This window comes from Perissodus microlepis, chromosome 23 (genome assembly GCF_051167445.1).
Source record: "Perissodus microlepis isolate ML-2025 ecotype Zambia chromosome 23, ASM5116744v1, whole genome shotgun sequence".
NCBI lineage: Eukaryota > Metazoa > Chordata > Actinopteri > Cichliformes > Cichlidae > Perissodus > Perissodus microlepis.
This window is the reverse complement of record NC_140482.1, coordinates 8,389,803-8,409,129: the sequence shown is the minus strand read 5'-3', so window position 1 is coordinate 8,409,129 and position 19,327 is coordinate 8,389,803. Positions and strand designations below refer to the sequence as shown.

The 19,327-nt window shown below is 38.6% G+C and overlaps 1 protein-coding gene across 2 annotated transcripts in view; it reads right to left on the bottom strand.

The window, feature by feature from the left end:
- Nucleotides 1-19,327, bottom strand: part of LOC146360919 (E3 ubiquitin-protein ligase Midline-1-like) — an 87,228-nt gene that overhangs the window by 30,786 nt on the left and 37,115 nt on the right. For both annotated transcript variants that reach the window (XM_084920522.1, XM_084920523.1), the window contains exon 2: nt 8,593-9,386. In XM_084920522.1, the coding sequence (XP_084776648.1) occupies nt 8,593-9,318 (726 nt within the window). In that variant the 5' untranslated portion in view covers nt 9,319-9,386. The remainder of the gene's footprint in view (nt 1-8,592; nt 9,387-19,327) is intronic.

Here is a 19,327-nt window from a genome sequence, read left to right as displayed (position 1 = left end):
TCCAGACGTCTTCTCTCCAGCCACACTCCTTCAATAATGTCGAGGTCCGGGCTCTGGGGAGATCAAGACTGAAAGAGTGGCTTTTCTATCCAGGTACACTTTTACTGCATTGGTGGAGTGTTTGGGATCATTGTCATGCTGGAAAATGAAGCCGTTGCCAATCAGATTCTTCCAGATGGTACTGAATGATGGATCAAAATCTGATGGTACGTTTCTGTTTCATATTTCCATGAATTTGGATCCGCATAGTCCGCAACATCACTGGCTGAAATGTATCCCCAAACCATGACAGAGCCTCGACCATGCTTTACAGATGGCTGTAGACACTATCATACCTGACCTGACTTGAGTCAAGAAAGAAATTTGGATTAATCACTTCATTTTTAGTCTACTTCCTTACAAAATTTGGTATATCTACAGCCTTTTCTCTTTGTTTCCCTTCTTCATAGACACTTTTCCACCTAGACCATTTTTGACGAACAATAGAACATAAACTGAAGGGCCAGATGCATCTCTCAGGTCCCAAGTCAGGTCTTTGTTGGATTTTTAGTTGATTTCTTAAGAGCATGACGTTAAAGTACTGTTCATCTGGAACAGATTCTTTCTTTACCCTCTACATGTCCAATTTCCTTGTTTTTTAAGGACACACTGCACACAGATATGCCATGTTTGCAGGTAATAGTTTTTTTTAGAATCACCTTGTTAGGACAAAAGCACTATTTTATGTCTGTCAAACTATGTTGTGACTGTGCTGTGTGTATGTGACTGAATGTTTAGAAAGTAGGACATTGTTGAAATTCTTTTTTGGAAGTGCTCCTTACACTTTTTGTCAGGATGTTGTTGATGTATTTTTTGTGGTTTTTGTTGTTTTTTTGGGGGTTTTTTTGGTTTTTTTTTTTTTTTGGGGGGGGGGGGTAGCTGAGAAAGATGATTTACCAACTAACTGACTCTTGCTTACTTCCAAACATGATCCTTCCTCAAGAAGTCCAAAAAGATCAGCTATTGAAGATTTAAGTGACTCTATACCATAATATTGTAGGTGATAAATATGACTGGCATATTAAAGAATAGCCAGTTGCCCCCTAAAAACATTGCCAATGGGTTTACTTTTCATCTTGCTGCATCAGTAAAGTGATGCAGAGTGTCCTCTACACTCTGGCATCACTGCTGTGTGGTCAGAGGGAAGAACCAGTGCTCACTCTCTCTGTTTGAAAGTTTCAAGCTTGTTGAGCTTTTGATCACACCCAGCGGCAGCACCAGTGGAGGGTGTGATGTCAAATTGTACTGACACACTGTATGCTTTTGGCTGTCAGCATATGTATTTCTAATTTTGCTTTTTATTGCTGTTTTATGATCCACTTTAAAGATTGTTTGCCAAAGTCAAGGTTGCATTTAAAAAAAGGAAGAAAAAAGGTCAGGACGATAGGATGGACTGTCAAAGCATGTAAGGGAATAAGTATTTTTTATGATATAAAACATGAAGGAAGTGGCTGGAGGACATGGAGCTAAATGTCATGCTTATCACCAAGGTTACGGTTCAGAAGCTTTTGTGTCTGCTCATGTTTTAATGTGTTTGTACTTGACAGCCCCACGTATTTTTTAACACTAAAGGGCAGCTGATTAACCAAAGTGGATTACAACAAAACAGAACCAACCTGTGATTTGAAATTACACACACAAAGAGCAGCTGCCATCTTTTATCCTCAAGGTTCTTTCTCCTCAGACCCAGAGCCAAGGACTTTAAAAGCTATTTCTAGCCGCCTCCTCTGTGACGGGGGTAATTTTATCTCCGAAAAAGGATGGGTGTTCCCACAATAACCTCCATGGCTCTTATCAGACACACACCACCACCACTGCCACTGGAAAAAAAGGAAACTATTCCAATCATCTGATATTCTCCCCCGCACCCCCGTGGAGTGGGGATATCTCAAACTCCAGCAGATCAGGGCAAAAAGTGATATGAATGAAATGTTCCAGAAAATATGACCAAAACAGTTCCAAGTTGTCAGACTTTATAATGAAAGACAAAAAAGTGAAAAATCATATCTAAAGAAAATCGGGTGACCTGTGACAGATTGAGCATTTTGGCTTTAAGCTATTGGAACTACCTGACAAAGGGAGGCTACGTGCTGGACCTCCTCGTTTAAGAAGTCTCCCCAAAGTTTTCTGTCTTTATAAATTAAATATCAAATGCGTTTTTCAGCATTAATATTGCATTGCACTTTACTTGGTAATTATGTTAGACCTCAATTTACTTCCTACCCTGTTTCTGTTTACCACGCAACCTGCCTTTTTAAAGCACAACACATTCAATGTATACTGTACAATGCTCATAAAATCTGAGGACAGTCTGTGTCTAAATGTACTTGTGTTGCATAATCATAGCTCAGCATTGCTTTTATTTATTTATGACTATATGCTGTCTGGTTTTAATGCATTGTTTCACAAAATACTGCCATGCACAGATTAGAGAAAAAGAAATAGCTTACAGAAATGAATTAAAGTTAAGTGACGTGACCTGTGCGGTGCCTTGAGTCAGAACTTATCCTGAGGCAGAGATATATTTTAAGCCTCACTCGTACCGAAGACAGCAAAACAAGCCAGTGGTCTGAAAAATAAAGTGTGGCTTTTAATGTGATTAGCAATAATCCGTCTTTAACTTGAAGGATAATGTATAATATTCAGCTCAATGGGCTTTTTTTTAATCCTGGACTTAAAGTCGTGTTTATGAAAATCAGAAATGCTGTTGTGTTAATGTTTTTTTCTTATTTTTTGAAGAAAAAAACCTGGAATTTTCACCTCAGTAACAAACAGTCAATTCATCAGTTTGTGAAGTGATTGCAAATTTGATTTTCTCACCATCTAGGCACGCAAAAATGCAATTTCTTTATAGCAGCTCAAAAGAGATGATTGAAATTAGTTCCTTAATTTTTTTAATTGCATGCCCTTCACCATTTCATTGAGACAAAGTGCAAAGACAGTTCATTTCAACTTGCTACCAAAACAAAACAAAACACAAAAAAGCTAATACCATGAAGCTGCATTATACTGGCACACCCCACTAAATATAAAAGAGTGAGTAGATGTAGCCAAAAGTACATGGCATCAGCTCAGTGGTGGCTTATAACATTATGTTTAGCTAATAATAGTAGCTTGCTAACACAGAGCTAATGTTAGCTATATGACAGCTAACACAAAACATGGTAAAATAATCAATTGAAATCAATTTTATTTCTACAGCACCAAATCATAACAACAGTCACCTCAAGGCGCTTTATATTGTAAGGCAGACCCTACAATAATACATACAGAGAAAAACCCAACAGTCATATGACCCCCTATGAGCAAGCACTTTGGTGACAGTGAGAAAGAAAAACTCCCTTTTAACAGGAAGAAACCTCCGGCAGAACCAGGCTCAGGGAGGGACGGGGCCATCTGCTGCGACCATTTGGGGAGAGAGAAGGAAGACAGGATAAAGACATGCTGTGGAAGAGAGACAGAGATTAATAACAAGGATGATTTCATGCAAAGAGGTCTATTAACACATGTTGAGTGAGAAAGGTGACTGAAAAAGAAAAACTCAATACATCATGGGAATTCCCCAGCAGTCTACGTCTATTGCAGCATAACTAAGGGAGGATTCAGGGTCACCTGATCCAGCACTAACTATATGCTTTAGCAAAAAGGAAAGTTTTAAGCCTAATCTTAAAAGTAGAGATAGTGTCTGTGTCCTGAATCCAAACTGGAAGCTGGTTCCACAGAAGAGGGGCCTGAAAACTGAAGGCTCTGCCTCCCATTCTATCTTTAAATACTCTGTCAAAGCTGCATATAAGAGTTAAGATATAAACAGATAAGAAATAAGGATTTTTTAAAGTCAAATATCAACTATATTCTACTGGAGTATAGCCTGGTGGAAGGCTATACCCCAGTATATGGAAGCCTGATGGTTTTCCTGCCTCCTCCAGGCTCCAGTCCACATGCCTATATGTCCTTGGGCAAGACACTGAACCACAATTTGCTCTCCAGTGTATTCATATGTGTGTATGTTAGATGGAAAGCACTTAGGTGGAGGAAAAAAGTGCTTGTATGACTGGGTTTGAGTGAGTGAATGAGGCTTTTTGTACAAGCACTTGTTGTGCAAGCTTGAGTAGAAAAGCGCTAAATAAAAACCAGCCCATTGACCATATTGAATATGTTAAAACATACTGAGGTGATGAGTCAGAAAGCTATGTTATTAAACACTGAAAATAGTGAACATAGTCACTGAGTCACTGAAATACTTGGAAATTATTCCAAATAATAATTGTTGAAATAATTTCACCTATGTGATTTTTAAAATAAACTTTCAAAGTTATGTTGCAAAGCACATGGTTAACTTGAAATACAATATGCAACTCAAAATTTCATGTCATTTTCTCTGAAATGTGATTTACAATGTTAAAAATGTAAGATACCACCAAATTACCTGAAATTATGACCTATAGATGGCAAAAATGTTTTGTTTTGTTTTTTCTTGGATAGAAATGTCCTTCCTACTGGCCTCACAATTCATTTAAAAAGCTGCCACTAGAATACTGCCTACACACCAAGAAGAGAGAACACATTAAACCAATTTGTTCTGGCTTCTTGTGTAATACAGCACTGAACTTCAGGACCTGGTTTGCTGAATAAAGAAACAAAAAGCAGACAAATCTCTCAAACCTGCAAGGACTGGTTCAAACCAAATCCAACAAACTGACTTTAAACCAGTGCACAGTTGTGATTCAGCTGCATTTGGGGCCTAGAGCTGCCCCAACTCGAGCTATGTTTAAAGCCAAGCTAATGACTTTTTTTTCTACTGCTTTTACTTAATATGGACCTTGTACTTATTTAATAAATTCAGATTTAATCTTACCTGCTCATTCATTCAACTGGTTCATATTTTATTATGTTATTTTCTTTGTCTTTTACTTCTTTTCCCCTGTCTTTGGCTTTTAAAGTGTTCTTTTCAGTCTTTTTTAAATATGCATTTTAATATTCTTATGAAGTTTTCCTTTCTTTTAAATATTTCAGTAGATTATGGAGAGCCCGTTGAAATGCCTGTGTGTATAAACTGTGTGTGTCCGTGTGTGTGTAGACGTTAGTGCCTTCGTGTGTATGTTTCCTTTTGTGTAAGTGTGCGAGAAAAATCGAGCGAGCGCGCTCACAAGTTAATGAAGCAGTCACATATGCTTTGTTTTCCCATCTGTTGTCAGTGTCCTCACAAGGTACTCTGAGTGATGTCAAACAGCAGGAGGACTATATATTTCAACAAGAACTTCATTTAACCAACGAGCCCTGTCAGAAGTAAATGTCAAGACGTTTGGGGGGGAAATGACTGAATAACAAAGTTGGAACATGTGACAGAAATCCCTCATTTGGTTTTAGACGTGTATCCTCTCGCATAACTGTTAAGAAACGCTTGAAACTTGGGAATGCACATGAGCTGCAGTAGTATTGCTCACGCGGATTCAAAGTATGACATGGTTTGCTTGGCCTAAACAATTTGTCTTGCACACTTTCTTGGCTTACACAGGCAGTATTTAAAAACCTCTGCGCAGGTAGGAGACACGAGTGCCATCCCGTTGTTTTGTTTTGGGTTTTTTGGGGGGTTTGTGTTTTTGTTTTGTGGTATAGGCGATAATTAGTTTGTATAATAACTGCAGGGTGTGCTGACCTGTGCTATTTCTCTCTGGTTGAATGGAGGGAGAGCGGGGAGAAAGAAAATCACGATAATTAGATGATGCACTGACCTGTAGCCTTCCTGCTAATTTTTCTTCTCTGCCTAAATTTGCTGAAACAGGCAACATGAGGCGGTAGAGGCACCCACATTAAATCTAATGACAAAGAACATCAAGCCCATCATTGGAGGCAAAGCTGGTTCTAAAACAAAACAATGATAAACAGAAAGGCAGGAGGGAATGTTTGTAGGCTTATTTATTGGGTGCACACATATGTAATCATAATCACTGATTTTAGTTAGGTTCAATTTCTCCAATTATATCACTGCATGCCCTTTCTCCAAGGATATATTACCAACTACTAACACATATTTCAAAGCCCTTGTAAAAGGAGAACCACGCTCAGTCTTGACATTTTATTTATGGGTGCTTAGCAAGGCTGAATAAACACTATTTGTGTGTGTGTGTGTGTGTAGTACGTGGCCAAAAAATGTCCCCTGGTTAAATGACACTTTGGAAAAGTTACATGTATTTCCCTGCCTGCTGCTTTGTTGCGGTGGTGGGGAATCTTTATTCTCCCTGTTGCACGTATGCTTGTGTGGACTTATCAGCAGAAAAGCTCAAACATTGTTTTTATTCAAATCATCAGGTTTGACCTAGGTGAATGCGCTTGTGCTGGACATTAGAGGTGACACAGCTGCAACCTAGATGCATAAATGGGTATACTTGGGATGCACCAGTGGGGATCATGTTGACTGGGGTCGATACCAAGAGGAACACAGAAATAGCACAAAAAAGTCAGTTCCTTCAGCTGCAGCTTGAGGCTGCCTCCAAAAGCGAGTCAGTCCCAGTAGATTAGCATCTTAAAATGCCCAACTTTAAAGCAGAAAAACATGTTTACAGCCCTGTGCTCTATAGCTAATTCCCACTTCTAAACAACTATAAAGGAGTGTTTTTGTTTTCTTTTAACATGACTCATTTTTTCTGGAAGAGAGTTTTATACAACCCAAGACACTTTCCTCCATATTTCAAAGGTATGACATCACAAAAATGTGACTGGTCCTGCATCGTCACAATAATGGGATATCTCACAGACCCATTTGTGCTATAATCAGCTAATTTCAGTTCATGTGCAGGAGGAGGAAAATGTGGTGATAGAAACATAGTTTTTTTCTTTGATAGCACAAAGGTACAAGCTCATGATTTGTCTAGGACAGAAACAAGCACCGCTAACACAATCTCAGTTCTTTTGCAACCCTCTACACAAAAACATGCTAACACAAAGCTAGTCAAGAGCACAGAATGAAGACAAAGTTATTCGCATGCTGGCCCCAGCCCAACAGCCAGAGTCTGAAGTTCAACAGGTAACAGAGGCAGTGACATTGTAGCCTCCATTCCATATTTGTAAAGTAGAATTACCATGGCGATCCCTTTAAAGTCTCTTTGAGTTTGTTTTCAACTTTGCTTTGTGTTCTTGGCACATTACATACGTACATACTAAAGGAAAGACTGTATATGTGTCCTCATTCAGACAATCATTTGAGTTGTGTGCAGAACTGTAGCCTATGGTTGATATTCCTAACTTGTAAGTATGAGACAATGTATTTCCATTCATTTTACTTAGATGAAAAGTACTGAATAATGTGTAATCTGTTACTTGTTTCGAGTAAAGACTCCAACACTGGTTATGATTCAACAAAGCTAAGCTGAAATAGTGATAGTGTATCTGTATGTGCCTATATACTGTTTTACATAACTTAAATAATGTCTAATTTTCAACTTTAACTGAAGACAAAGAAGCATTCTAAAACAGAAAGTGTTGTTGCAAACTGTTGACCTGTTGGCTTACTCTAACTGAACAGAAGAAATGATGTTTTCATTGTGTGACATAGAAGGCCGTTTGCCAGAGAAAACTTTCTCTGTGCTGATCTAAAATCAGATTACTAGCAGCCTAGTAGGACCACAAACGTGAGGTAAAAGTTAACTTACGTCATCAGGGGTGTGATGTGGAGACTAGCGATGCGTCTTGCATTCATTAATTCAGCTTTGTAAATGGAAGTAACTGCATACTCCTAGTTTCTGGATTTTGCTTTGTACTATGAAAGCTTGGCTTTGGACTGAAGTCGCTATACCTTGGCCATTTCTGCTTTGACCTATTTTTTCCCTTTTTTTGTCTCCCTTCCCTTTTATAGAAGCCATTAAAATACTCCAACATTATGCAAATGTAATCCTAAGTCACTGGAGACACTCTCCAGCAAAGTGCTTATATTAGTCAAAGGCAGATTAATAGAAGAAACCATCTGGTGGACATCCAAGGTAACATTTACTTCTGCATGATCTTTGCTGTAAGACACACACACGCACAGACACACACTGCCTCCATCTCCATTACCAGCACATTGTAATACCCATGCTCAATTAAGCACACCTACACCCAGCAGGCAATTGGTGCTCGTTAACCTGCAACCTCATTAAAGACACCATGCCTCGTCACTAATGACACTCCCCATATTCGCTCTGTGTGCTTGCTTCTGAACGCCCTCCTGGCACAGTGGCATGGCGCAGTGATTATGCTAATTGCTTAATTATTCAGCAGAGATAATAAGTCAGCACATGATAATCTCACATGATAATCGAGTGAGATACCTGGATAAGGATAATAGAAAATTTCACACTTTTGAGCAGAGTAAAATTAAAGTTTAATCTTCATTATATGGGTATAAGATAAAGAACAAAGAAAGTATAAGCTTATCTGTCATTAGAATGTGACGGATCTTGCAGGTTTTAATTAGAAAATGGGGATTTTTAGAAGATTTCAAATGTGATATAACTTCATCAAAATCAATTAAGCAAACATAAGAAGGGTGAGAAAAAAATCCATTTCTGTGCTTACCCTGAGTTTTTCATAGCGGTCGCTCAGTGCTGCCACCTGGTGGTCCCTGTGACGTCCAACTAACTTGCAGAGTGAGCAGATGAGCTGATCGTCAGTGACACAGTACATGTTCACCTTTTCCTCCTCGTGCTCCAGGCACTGGAGCCCTCTGAGGTGGCAGTCCGGCATAGGCTCGATGAGCCGGTGGCCGGTGAACGGCTTCTTGTTGGGGTGCGTCGCTCTGAGGCATTCGTCGCAGTACGACACCTCGCACGTTACGCATGTCTTAACAGCGTCCTGTGGCGGGTCCTGCTCGCAGAACTGGCACTGGACCGGCTCCGGAGGTGTGCTCGGGCTGGACATGGCAGCGCTGAGGGGGACCAGGGCCAACCGGTTGCTACCTTCCTCGCCGGGAGAGTTGGGCCCACTGTGAGGGGCAGGCAACGACAGCGGCAGGGGGAGCCCGGCTGAAGATGAGGCCCGTTGAACTCTATCAATAATATTCTGCAAGGTCACGTTTCTCTTAAGTCCTTCTAGTCCACGCTCTGGACTCAGGGAAATGACATATCTACAGGTGGGGCACTGGAAGGCGCCGATACTCTGAACTGATTCGTTGGTGGTGCAGTGGGAGACGAGGATGCGGTGGGCGCAGCCGAAGCACAGGCTATGGGCACAGGGGAGCAGCAGTGGGTCTTCAAAGAGCTCCAGGCAGATTGGACAAGTTAGCTCTGACTCCAGAGTGTCCATCCTGATTAAAAAAGGCCAGGCGGGACCAGGCGCAGTGTCAGCGAAATCCAGAAGAGCCACTCAGCTGTCTGGAGGCCAGAGAAATAGATGGAGGCGAGCAGAGAGAGGGAGAAAGGAAAAGAAAGCAGGGGGATTTGTGATTAAATGGTGTGAAACAGCTTACTTCTCTGCGCTTTCTTTGGAGGGCTTATATCTCAATGGAGCAGACCACTGAGTTGACTTAAAGTTGCCGGGTTTTCTACGTCTGACTGAAGACTGAAAATAAGATTAAGCAAACAGATTAATTAGCATGGTTCGGTATGTTCCACCAATAAGCATTTAGAAGTTTAAAATCAACACCTGATGATAATTTGGCTGTGGAACTTCTACTTTTGTCCACAGTATTAAGTAGAAAGGAGGCACAGGGGTCTATATATTCCAAATTATTTATGTACTGCCTGTTACAGTGGCCTCAAGGCTCTTTATTTTGTAAGCTACATACCCTTCAACATTAGAGAGAAAACCTCATTTATTACACAGTTCTCTATGAGCAAAAATGTGGTGATGGTGGGAAGGAAGAACTCACTTTGATGAGGAACAGACAGCCATCTACTGAGCAGTGAGGTCAAAAAGAAGACCGAAAAGAAGAACACAGCAAGGCCACAAATAAAAGACAAGCCAAAACTACAGGAGAGATGCTCAGTGCATGATGGGAGGTTCCTCATCATGGTTCTGGGTCATCTGACCCAGCCCTAATGATATCCTTTATCAAAAAATAAAAAAAATCTCAAGCTTAATCTTGAAAGTGAAAATAGCTGGGAGCCTATTAGCAGGAGTCAAGACAGTCTAAGTTAGAAAAAGCTGCATTAGTATCAAAAAATAAGCTGAGAAGAATGTTGCTAGTAAGTTTGGAGGTTTCTTCCTGTTAAAATGGGATTTTTCCCTTCCCACTGTCACCAAGTGCTTATTTATATGAGGCCATATTTATATGGCCTGATTGTTGGGGTTTTCTGTTGTGTATATACATTTGAATTGTACTAACAGAAAACGTAAAGACCATTCTGTAGGCTGAAAGCCAAACATATAGTTGCTCTCATGGTCTTTGTAGCAGCCACATTGCAGATGTGCTGTTGACCCACTTTGTGCCCTTTTGTGATTCTCATTGTTGTTGACCGCAGTACGCTATAGGTTTCCCTATGCTTGGATTAACAAGATTACACACCAGCAGCAGCAGCTGCCACCGTCAAGAAGCATCTGTCAGGCTGGACTTAAAACTACTGAGCCACAAGCCAGTAATGCAACTTCTCACTAATCAGATACTTTATGTAACTGGTAAATAGTGGCAGTGACGTTCGCTTTATCCCTCGTTCTTTACCATTAAGTCACTGTACAGTTAGAACAGTATGGAAGCCCTGAAAAGACAAGTGACAGAAAAGGCCTTAACAAAAGTCTAAGAGCAGGTTGAAGATGTCTTTTTTTTCAACTTGCTCTTAAATGGGTGGGATTATGGGATGTGGAAAATATGTTTGTGCTCTACTCATTTTGGCTACAGAAGGCTGACCCCACTCATGTTTTTTCAAATTATATTTAATTGCCTGATGCATGATAAACACACAGAGTACATTTTGTGCTAGCACCTTCTGTAACATTACTATCTTTCTTTTAGCTATGTACTAGAAGGGGTATAATTTTCCCAGCATGCTCTGAGTGAGACAAAATAATTAGTGTTCCAAGTCATCTGGTACATCATGTTCTAGCAAGAAGCACTGCGAGATCAGATAGGGGTAGCATGACAGATGTTTTAACTAGCTACACTGAAAGTTTCAGAACTCATCCGAAACTACTGTGTTCACAGACTGAATGAGGCTCGCACACAAACTCGACATAACCTCTTTGGCGGAAGTAATAATGCTTCAAAGAAATGACTATAGATTGTTCTTCTCACCTGGTTTACATTAAACAAAGGAAAGAAATGAAATGAAATTTGATGAAGCTTGATGAGATTTTTAATGGATTTTTATGTCTTTTGAGGCGTCCGTACATTCATTTCAAGCTATTTCAAGCTTACTTTTGCTCAAATCATAGAAATTCAACTTTGATGCACCTTTACCACTCGAGTTGAAATGGGAGTCTTGTTTTAACATTGACTACAGCTGTGGCTCCATCTGCCACATCTGGAGTCAGTTGCTAATTAGAACACATGCCAATTCATTTCTCCTGCAGAGCCGCTGACTCTGGATTTCCACGTGAACCTGCATGCTGTCAACATGTCTCCAAGAGACTCAGAAAGAAAATGTAGAAGAGGCTCAAACTCAACTCAAATTTAGAAACATTAGAAAAATTAATATAACTAAAAGTGCTCAAGTAAGCTAATGAATAAGTGTGGCTCTGTTTCCAGTCAGTTCTAATAAAGACAAGTTACCTCTGAGACTTTGCCTCCAAGTTAAAAATTCAACAGTGCATGCTTTCTTCATTTCTGAACTCATAGCCCTGGGCCTTTTAATACACTTTTGGTTAATTTTAAGAAGATAAATTGGATTTTACTGTAGCTGAAAATGTCAATGAAAAAAAAATCCCTATTTTAGAAGTGAAATAAAAGTGAAACCAACCCTTAGGGCTAAAAGGATCTTTGCCAGTTTCAGGAAATGTGTCACAGCACAAAAAAAGAAAAAAGAAAGAAAGAAAATGTCAGATTAGCACAGAGATAATTCTGAAAACAATGAGATTTAAAAAATAAATGATTTTGAGTATGAATGCATTTGATTATAATGAGTATGTAAATTGATATTATAAACCATGCTCCAATTTCTACACACTTTAAGCATAATAACGACAGTGACACACACAAAAGAAAAATGCAAGGAATGAAATGAAATGCAGGAAAGAAATCTGCTCTTATCTCCATGGTGCGGCCCTTTCAGCAGATGTCACTGTTTACTGAGATTAAAACTCGTGTGAGTGGACTGCTGCACTCTGAATATCTCCTCTTCATTCTCTAATCTATCTTTATGCATGGTTTCCTCTCATCCTCTGGGGAAAAAAACAAAAAAACAAGTGCTGCAGATAAACTGTCCTCATATGAGCTCAGCACAGTCCAACCACCACTTTTAGTACCCGTGATATTTGAGATCAGATATTTACTGTGAGACCTGATGAGCTGGTGAAAGAGATGGGATGGGGGGGAACTGTGTACAAAGACGTATTACCAAGCAAGCCCTTGATCTCTTGCGTTTATATCAGAAGGGAAACACCAAATGCTGCAATCAAGCAAATATGGAAGGATATACAGAGGAAAATGCAAGTAATTGAATGTGGGAGATGGGAGTGATTTGGCAATCGCATGCTTTAAATGAAACGGAATGGGTATGTGTTTGCTTGGACTGTTAAAAACAAACACTCAGAGAGACACACTCTTCTACACTGGCATCGCAGCATGTGCACACACAGTGATACACACTCATTCGCACAAAACACCTACTCTGAAACATCTAAGAGCCTCTCTGAGGTGTTTATAATGGCAACTAATCTGTCAGTGAGACCCGAGCTTTCCGACTGTCAAATAAAACTTGGAGGGTTGAAAGGGTTAGCGTATACTGTTATTCTTTTGGTCGAATTGCCTTTTCATAACAGCATCGTTGGATGTTAGCTTACAGCAGCTCTGAAGCTAAATAATCACTAAATGACCAGTTTCAACATGAGGGAGCAAAGTTTATGTAGTAGGGTGAGATGTAATCTTATTTAGCCCAAGTATTTAACAGTATGCATCTGCGGTCATGTATGTAAACACAAACTTAACACACAGACTTCTCCAAATGTAAGATCATGGTAGAAGAGCTCCAAATTCACTCCTACCTAAATGCAAGCAATGTAAGATTGGGACAAATCTTTCAACTTTTTTTATGATTTTTTACAACAAGAGGCTGCGACATGGCACGGCTTCACTAATCTGTTTCTTATATATATAAATAAGGAGAGAACACTTGTGTAGGGAATAATTATCATCAATCTCTGTATTTTAACTCCTGTCAGGTGTGTAAAGTTTTTTGTGACAAAAAAAAAATCTTCTTAAATCCTACTTTTACCCGGCATGCAACCAATAGTAGCCAGACTAAGTTAGCAACTAGCTTGTGGCTAAAGATGCCGAAAAGCTTGATAAGTAATTTTCTAGACAAACTCTAGAACTTGAACTAAATGCATATGCTGTCATTTAAAGCCAAAAAAAACAAGCCCTTGAATAGCTGTACACCATTAGCCTAACAGTTGGAAGACTAAGCTAAGTTAAGCTAACTTAACTTGTTGGTAAGACTGAAAATCCCAAAGAGGTCATTGTAACCTGTTTAATCTGGTATCCTCTTTATTTTAGCTTAATTAGATACGATGCATTAGTCAAACATCTTTTTTTTTAAATTTTTTTTATAATGTTCTACTATAATAATAAAATAATTTAGATATGTTTATAATACCCTTTGTTTATTTGTTTATCTATGGATTCTAATATCTAATATGTTACATATGTTATTTTAATAAAACTAATGAAACCCTTAAAACTTAATCCTAGAAACATATTTTGTTAAATCCTACTTATAATTAGAAAAATTAGATGACACATCTTCACTCTTTCAAGGTGATTTCTTTGGATTTCTGCTATTGTTGCAGGACAGGGTCAAAATGACCAACCATGGCAGTTGTGAGGGGAATGAATGATGCAAGTGGTTCTAGTATTAAAGAGCCTCATAAGCTAAAGTGAATGATAACTATTTCCTGACACATCAGCTTTTTTACTGTTCAGTGCACTTTTATGCAATCTAGTAATCATCAGTTCATAAGATACTAAAATATAAAACCATATAGCATTGTGTATCAGGTGATTTTTTAAAATATTCCTATAGGGCAGCAAATTATATTTGCCCTATTTATTAATATCTGTAATGAGTTTTCACTAATAAGCGACTGGGCATTTAAAGCTAATGTGTTTGTACAATCTTTCTGCACATGTTTAATAATTTCCCCTTTTTCTATCAGTAACAAACATCTCAACGTGACTCAAGCTGACAGAAAAAAGGGCACAAACTGGCTAAGATTAGCTGGCAAACTTGCAAACATTTATCCTTTAAATTAGTTTGAGGCTTGCATTTGTTTTTAAAGGATGTCAAAAAACGTGACAATCCAACCACGTTGATGAAGTTAATATTAAAAAATGTGTGAGCTCGGCCAATCGGATGTCCTCGAACTGGTTCATTATGTTCCACTTGTTCCACACTGATAGCAGAGGACTATTGACCGACTGTTGTTAATTAAAAGATGAACTAGATTAAATAGCTCACTGATAAAGACCGCAATCATCCAATATTACATTAAAAAAAGTTCTATTTAATTCTCAGGTATTCTTGAAGTCTAAAACAGTTCCACTCCTTCTGGAGCTTCCTTTTGTTAATCAGACTCTCTAGACTCATCACAATGAGGTTAATACAAAGCAGAACCATTAAAACAAAAGAAATCTAATGCATGAGTGTTGTCTGTTTGAAGGTAATGAAAGTGCATAAATGAACTAAATATGAATTGGACCAGTCTAAGGACTATTTTTTTATGCACTCCATTCCAGCACACAGCTGTCAGCCAACTAACAAACAAAGTAGAGAAGGTAGATGCAGGAAAAAATAACTTCCTGACAAAGCCAAAAAAAAGTTAGACATTGACGAACCTCTGACAGGTTTGAAAGGGGAGGGAGGAAACCTGGAGGCACGAAAGGATGAAGAGGGGAAAAAAAACCCTCAGTCTGACAAAAGAACACACACAAATCTAAATCTGCGCTTACATATAGACATGCCATAGTTACACAAATCCAAATTGGCAGGTGAGACGAGATGAAATGCCTCTCAACACACCATAGGTGACACTGTTGAACCATGTTTTGAGGTGACAGAGCACAAAACAGAAGACGAACGAGTGGAAAGGGGATGTAAAGAAGTACTTTCAAAAAACTGGAGGCAAAGAAGAGAAAGCAAGAGAGAGAGAGGGGAGAAAGGCCATTCAGAGTGGAGGAAAAACTTGATGGAATCAGAGTTGTTTATTTTTCCCACCATCACTTTGTGCCCCATGACTGTCAGAGCTGCCACTATGTGTGAAAGACTCGTCTGCTGTGCTGGAACCACTGAAATGTCAGTACCAATAGCGTTCAGTGGGGGGCAATACAAAGCTGAATGAGCGGTGGAAGACTCCTCCGCAGTCATTTCTCCTCTGTTTCTCTGCAGCTTCAGCATGTGAAGAAAATGTTTCATTCTGAACAGGAACTGATGTTCCTAACATTACTTGCAGCTATATTTTTATGGGATGCTGGATAGTGTCTCGTCCAAAATGACATCTATCTAATTTATAGAAGTCTATGTATAAAAAAAGGAGAAGGCTCATTATATTTTTGTTCTTCATCTTTCATTAAAATGCTTAACAATTTTGTGTGCAGACTAAAAATGTTCACAACATATTTATCTAGTTTATCGAAATGTTGTGTAACAGCTGCTTTCAAAGAAGTTCTAAATGTCGCGTTTCATTAAAATAATCAGTTTTCCTCTGTCTATATTCATCTATCTGCTTGGAACAATCTGCAATTGTTATTCATTATTTAACTATTTAAGGTTGTGTAAAAAAAACAGATTCATGATGTTTTGAATTTTAGCTTATGTTAGCAGCTCTATCCTGCTGTGTAATGAGTAATAATGCCATTGTACACGTTACTAAAGATATGTCCTCATGCTAAAAGCTTTCTGATATAATGCTAAAAATTTAAAAAACAGCTTTAAGCATACAGACTAATCCTTTCTATCAATACTTTAATCGTTTGCCTTGGTCATACAGTGTTAGCTATTAGCACGATACTATATAGTCTTTAATAAGCTTGAATGATGTTTTCACTTTTTAAAGGTGCCTGTTTACAGGTGAGTCATATTTCAACAGGAAACTGTTTTCAACCAAACTATACAGCTATTATAGGTTTAGCATTAGTGCAAACAAAATTGCTAGCAATAATCATCATTATGTCATGAAACTTTGCTAGTTTAGGTGTAGTCTCAACCAGCCATTATGCAATACTTACTTACAAATACTTACTAATACTTACTAATTACTAATTAGTAATTACTACTGCCAGTGAACACTATGTACTGTACGTGGTATTAGCTCAGCTCAAATGTTTAGTACCCTGAAAAGCTAAAAGACCTTTTTAAACTGCTATTTAAGTCGCAGTTATAACATTGATTAAGATTTCTATTGTTTACTGGCTGTTTGTTGGTGCTCGCAATCAGTGCATCCCTGCTTCTGTCTGTAAAATAGCTACTGTCTTACAGTTTTGTATTTTCAACCATTCCTAAAAGAGGATGCGGATATTGAAGCTGCTGACTGTTAAGTGTAGGGGAGCCTGCAAAATGATTTTTTTAACTCATTAACAAGGAAGCATTTCAACAATAGATCCTGCTCATCATGTAAAATCAATGAATGTTCCCACGAAGAGGATTTTGAGAGTGTACAAATCTCAAGGCAAATGAGGAGGCAGTTCAATTTCATTGCTTTAACCACGAAAAATTCAGTCAGAAAGCACAAACTGTAACAACATTCAGTGAAACTCTCTCAGTGACCTTTTCCTCAGAAATGGCAATATAATATTCAATAGATATGATAGGCTCAGAAGGATCAGATTGACATTTGTTTATCTCAGTCTTCCTCCGTTTCTGTTTCTGTCTCTACTCATCTCATGTTACATCATGACACAAGTCCAAAATGCTACATTTCTATTTTGAGCGGGCACAAATGTCATTGCCCCGATGCCTCGCTGAAATGCCTGCTGTTTTATTTTGAAAAAGAAAAGTAACTTTTATATGGTCTCTGATCCATGAATGCCAACACATAACCTTTTGCAACTGGCCGTTATTTCAGCGTTCACTTATTCAGTGAGGGTTAAATCAAACCCAACTTTTATCCCTGTGATTTCTAAGTACTCTGGTAGTCTCTTTAAATACTTAGGGTTTGGTTTAGGATGAGGGTTAAAGTAGATTCGCCAAAGATTTGGTGTGTGTAGCAACGAGTGTTTGTTGAGACAGACAGGGTTGGGTTAGAGGTTAAAGTACTTTTTAGAAATGAGTTCATATTTAGACAAATGCTCACTCACTCCACATACAAATGTATCTGAAAATAACTAATAAATTCATTTGGAATTTAAGCCTCTGTCAACTTTTGATCTCCCTTCCTGTTTATATTTGGGCCCGGCTCCCCCCATTAGTCTGCATTCGACTTCTAAATCTTTCATTAACGTCAGGTCCACGAAGGTTGCCGCTTTCCTTTCCCCTTGTAGTTTGAACTGTTAAAATTTTCATAGGACCTCTTTCTTTTCCCTCCATTTTCTAAAAACTGATTCAACAAGAGAATGATGCAGACAAAAAAAAAATCCCCAGATGAGTGAGAGAGAGATTCTGTGTTCGATTTAAAGGGAAAGACTGAGCGCTGCAATTTTACATAATGTACTGAGACACTCATAATGAAGATGATAATTGTTGCTAACTGCAGGTCTAAACACTGATATGTTTTATATGTTTTTGTAATAAAACTTACTTCATGATCATTTGTTCTCTTAAAATGTTGCTTCAGGGAAATTTGATTGCATTGCTTTTTCTGATTTTTTTCAGCACAATGAATTCTTCAACTGCACAAAAACCTGAAAAACTCAACTAAAACGAGCGACACTTCTGAAGTGTAGAGAGATTCCATTACCAGATAGCTTTGAGTAAATTGCATAAAAGAAATTACTCGGCAATAAGTACCCAAAAAAGCTATGAAAAAAACTCACATTTGGGTGCAGGGTCCATTTGGTGATTTGACGTGTGCGACTGTGGCAGCGCACGGAGCTGAACTGAGAAGTAGGTCATCCCCATTGACCTGGCTCGCATAATAAGCATACACACTGCATGTGTGTGTCACTTTATGATCTCGCTGTTCCAATTTGCTCTTAACTCAGAGAGGCAGAAAATAGCAAACACACAGCGAAATGTTACAACCGAGCGAAAGAGGGCAAAGCAATCTGAAGCCGAGCCAAAACATGACGATATCTGGCTGTCAGCCTTTTTAATGTTACATTTTACACGCCACAAAGTCTTTTCCTGCTCAAACTTCAAAATGGAAATTTGAATCTGTAATAGATTCAAAATGCGCTCAGGGTAAAGGTGACCAGAACCTGTCCGCGGTGGATTGTCAGGTACCATTTTGCCTAAACTGCCCACAAACATCGCCTACTTTAGCAACTGGGACAGAGAGAGAAAAAGAAGCAGCTCTCAATTATTCACATTTTTATAAAAAGCTGAATAAATTATTTACATTTTTGTGAGCACTTCAGTGCAACCTCTACTTGGCTTCGCTTTTTTGCCAACATCTAAACCATTTGACACCTCACATACACCAATATGTCAAAGAATTTTAAAGATCCCTCAAATGTTTATGTTTTTCCCTGAATTGCAAATCCTATAATCTGGTTTCATAGGAGGGCTGGAGAGCTAGAGAGATTAACCCTCAACCTCGTGCGGTTGTTGAGAACAAGGAGCCTTTTCGGGGGCTTTCTCTCCTTGCTAAGGTCAGAGGAGATTAATATTAACTGTGCACAACCAAATGTTTTAAATTAAACAGTTTTTTTTATTAAATGTAAAATCTAAGTAAATGTTTTGAACTTCATCTTTTTGTTTAAATGTTCTACTTAATATACGATTTCATTGTACTTGGCCATCAATAATTAACGGTCACATCCGGGAAGCTCTGGAATTCCAGGTCCAAATTATTACATTAGCTAAAATATTTAGCTAACGAAAAAGTTGGGTGATGAACATGCCCAGAGTTGAAACTAACAAAGTCCAAACTCCACTTCTAGTGATAAAAAAGCTTTTTGAGTGTTAGATGTCAAATTCAAGGGAGGATTAGAACTCAAAATCTTTTTCCTTTTCCTTTCCTTCCTTCCTTCTACCTCCTTAACTTCTCCTTCCTGTTCACTACAGTATGA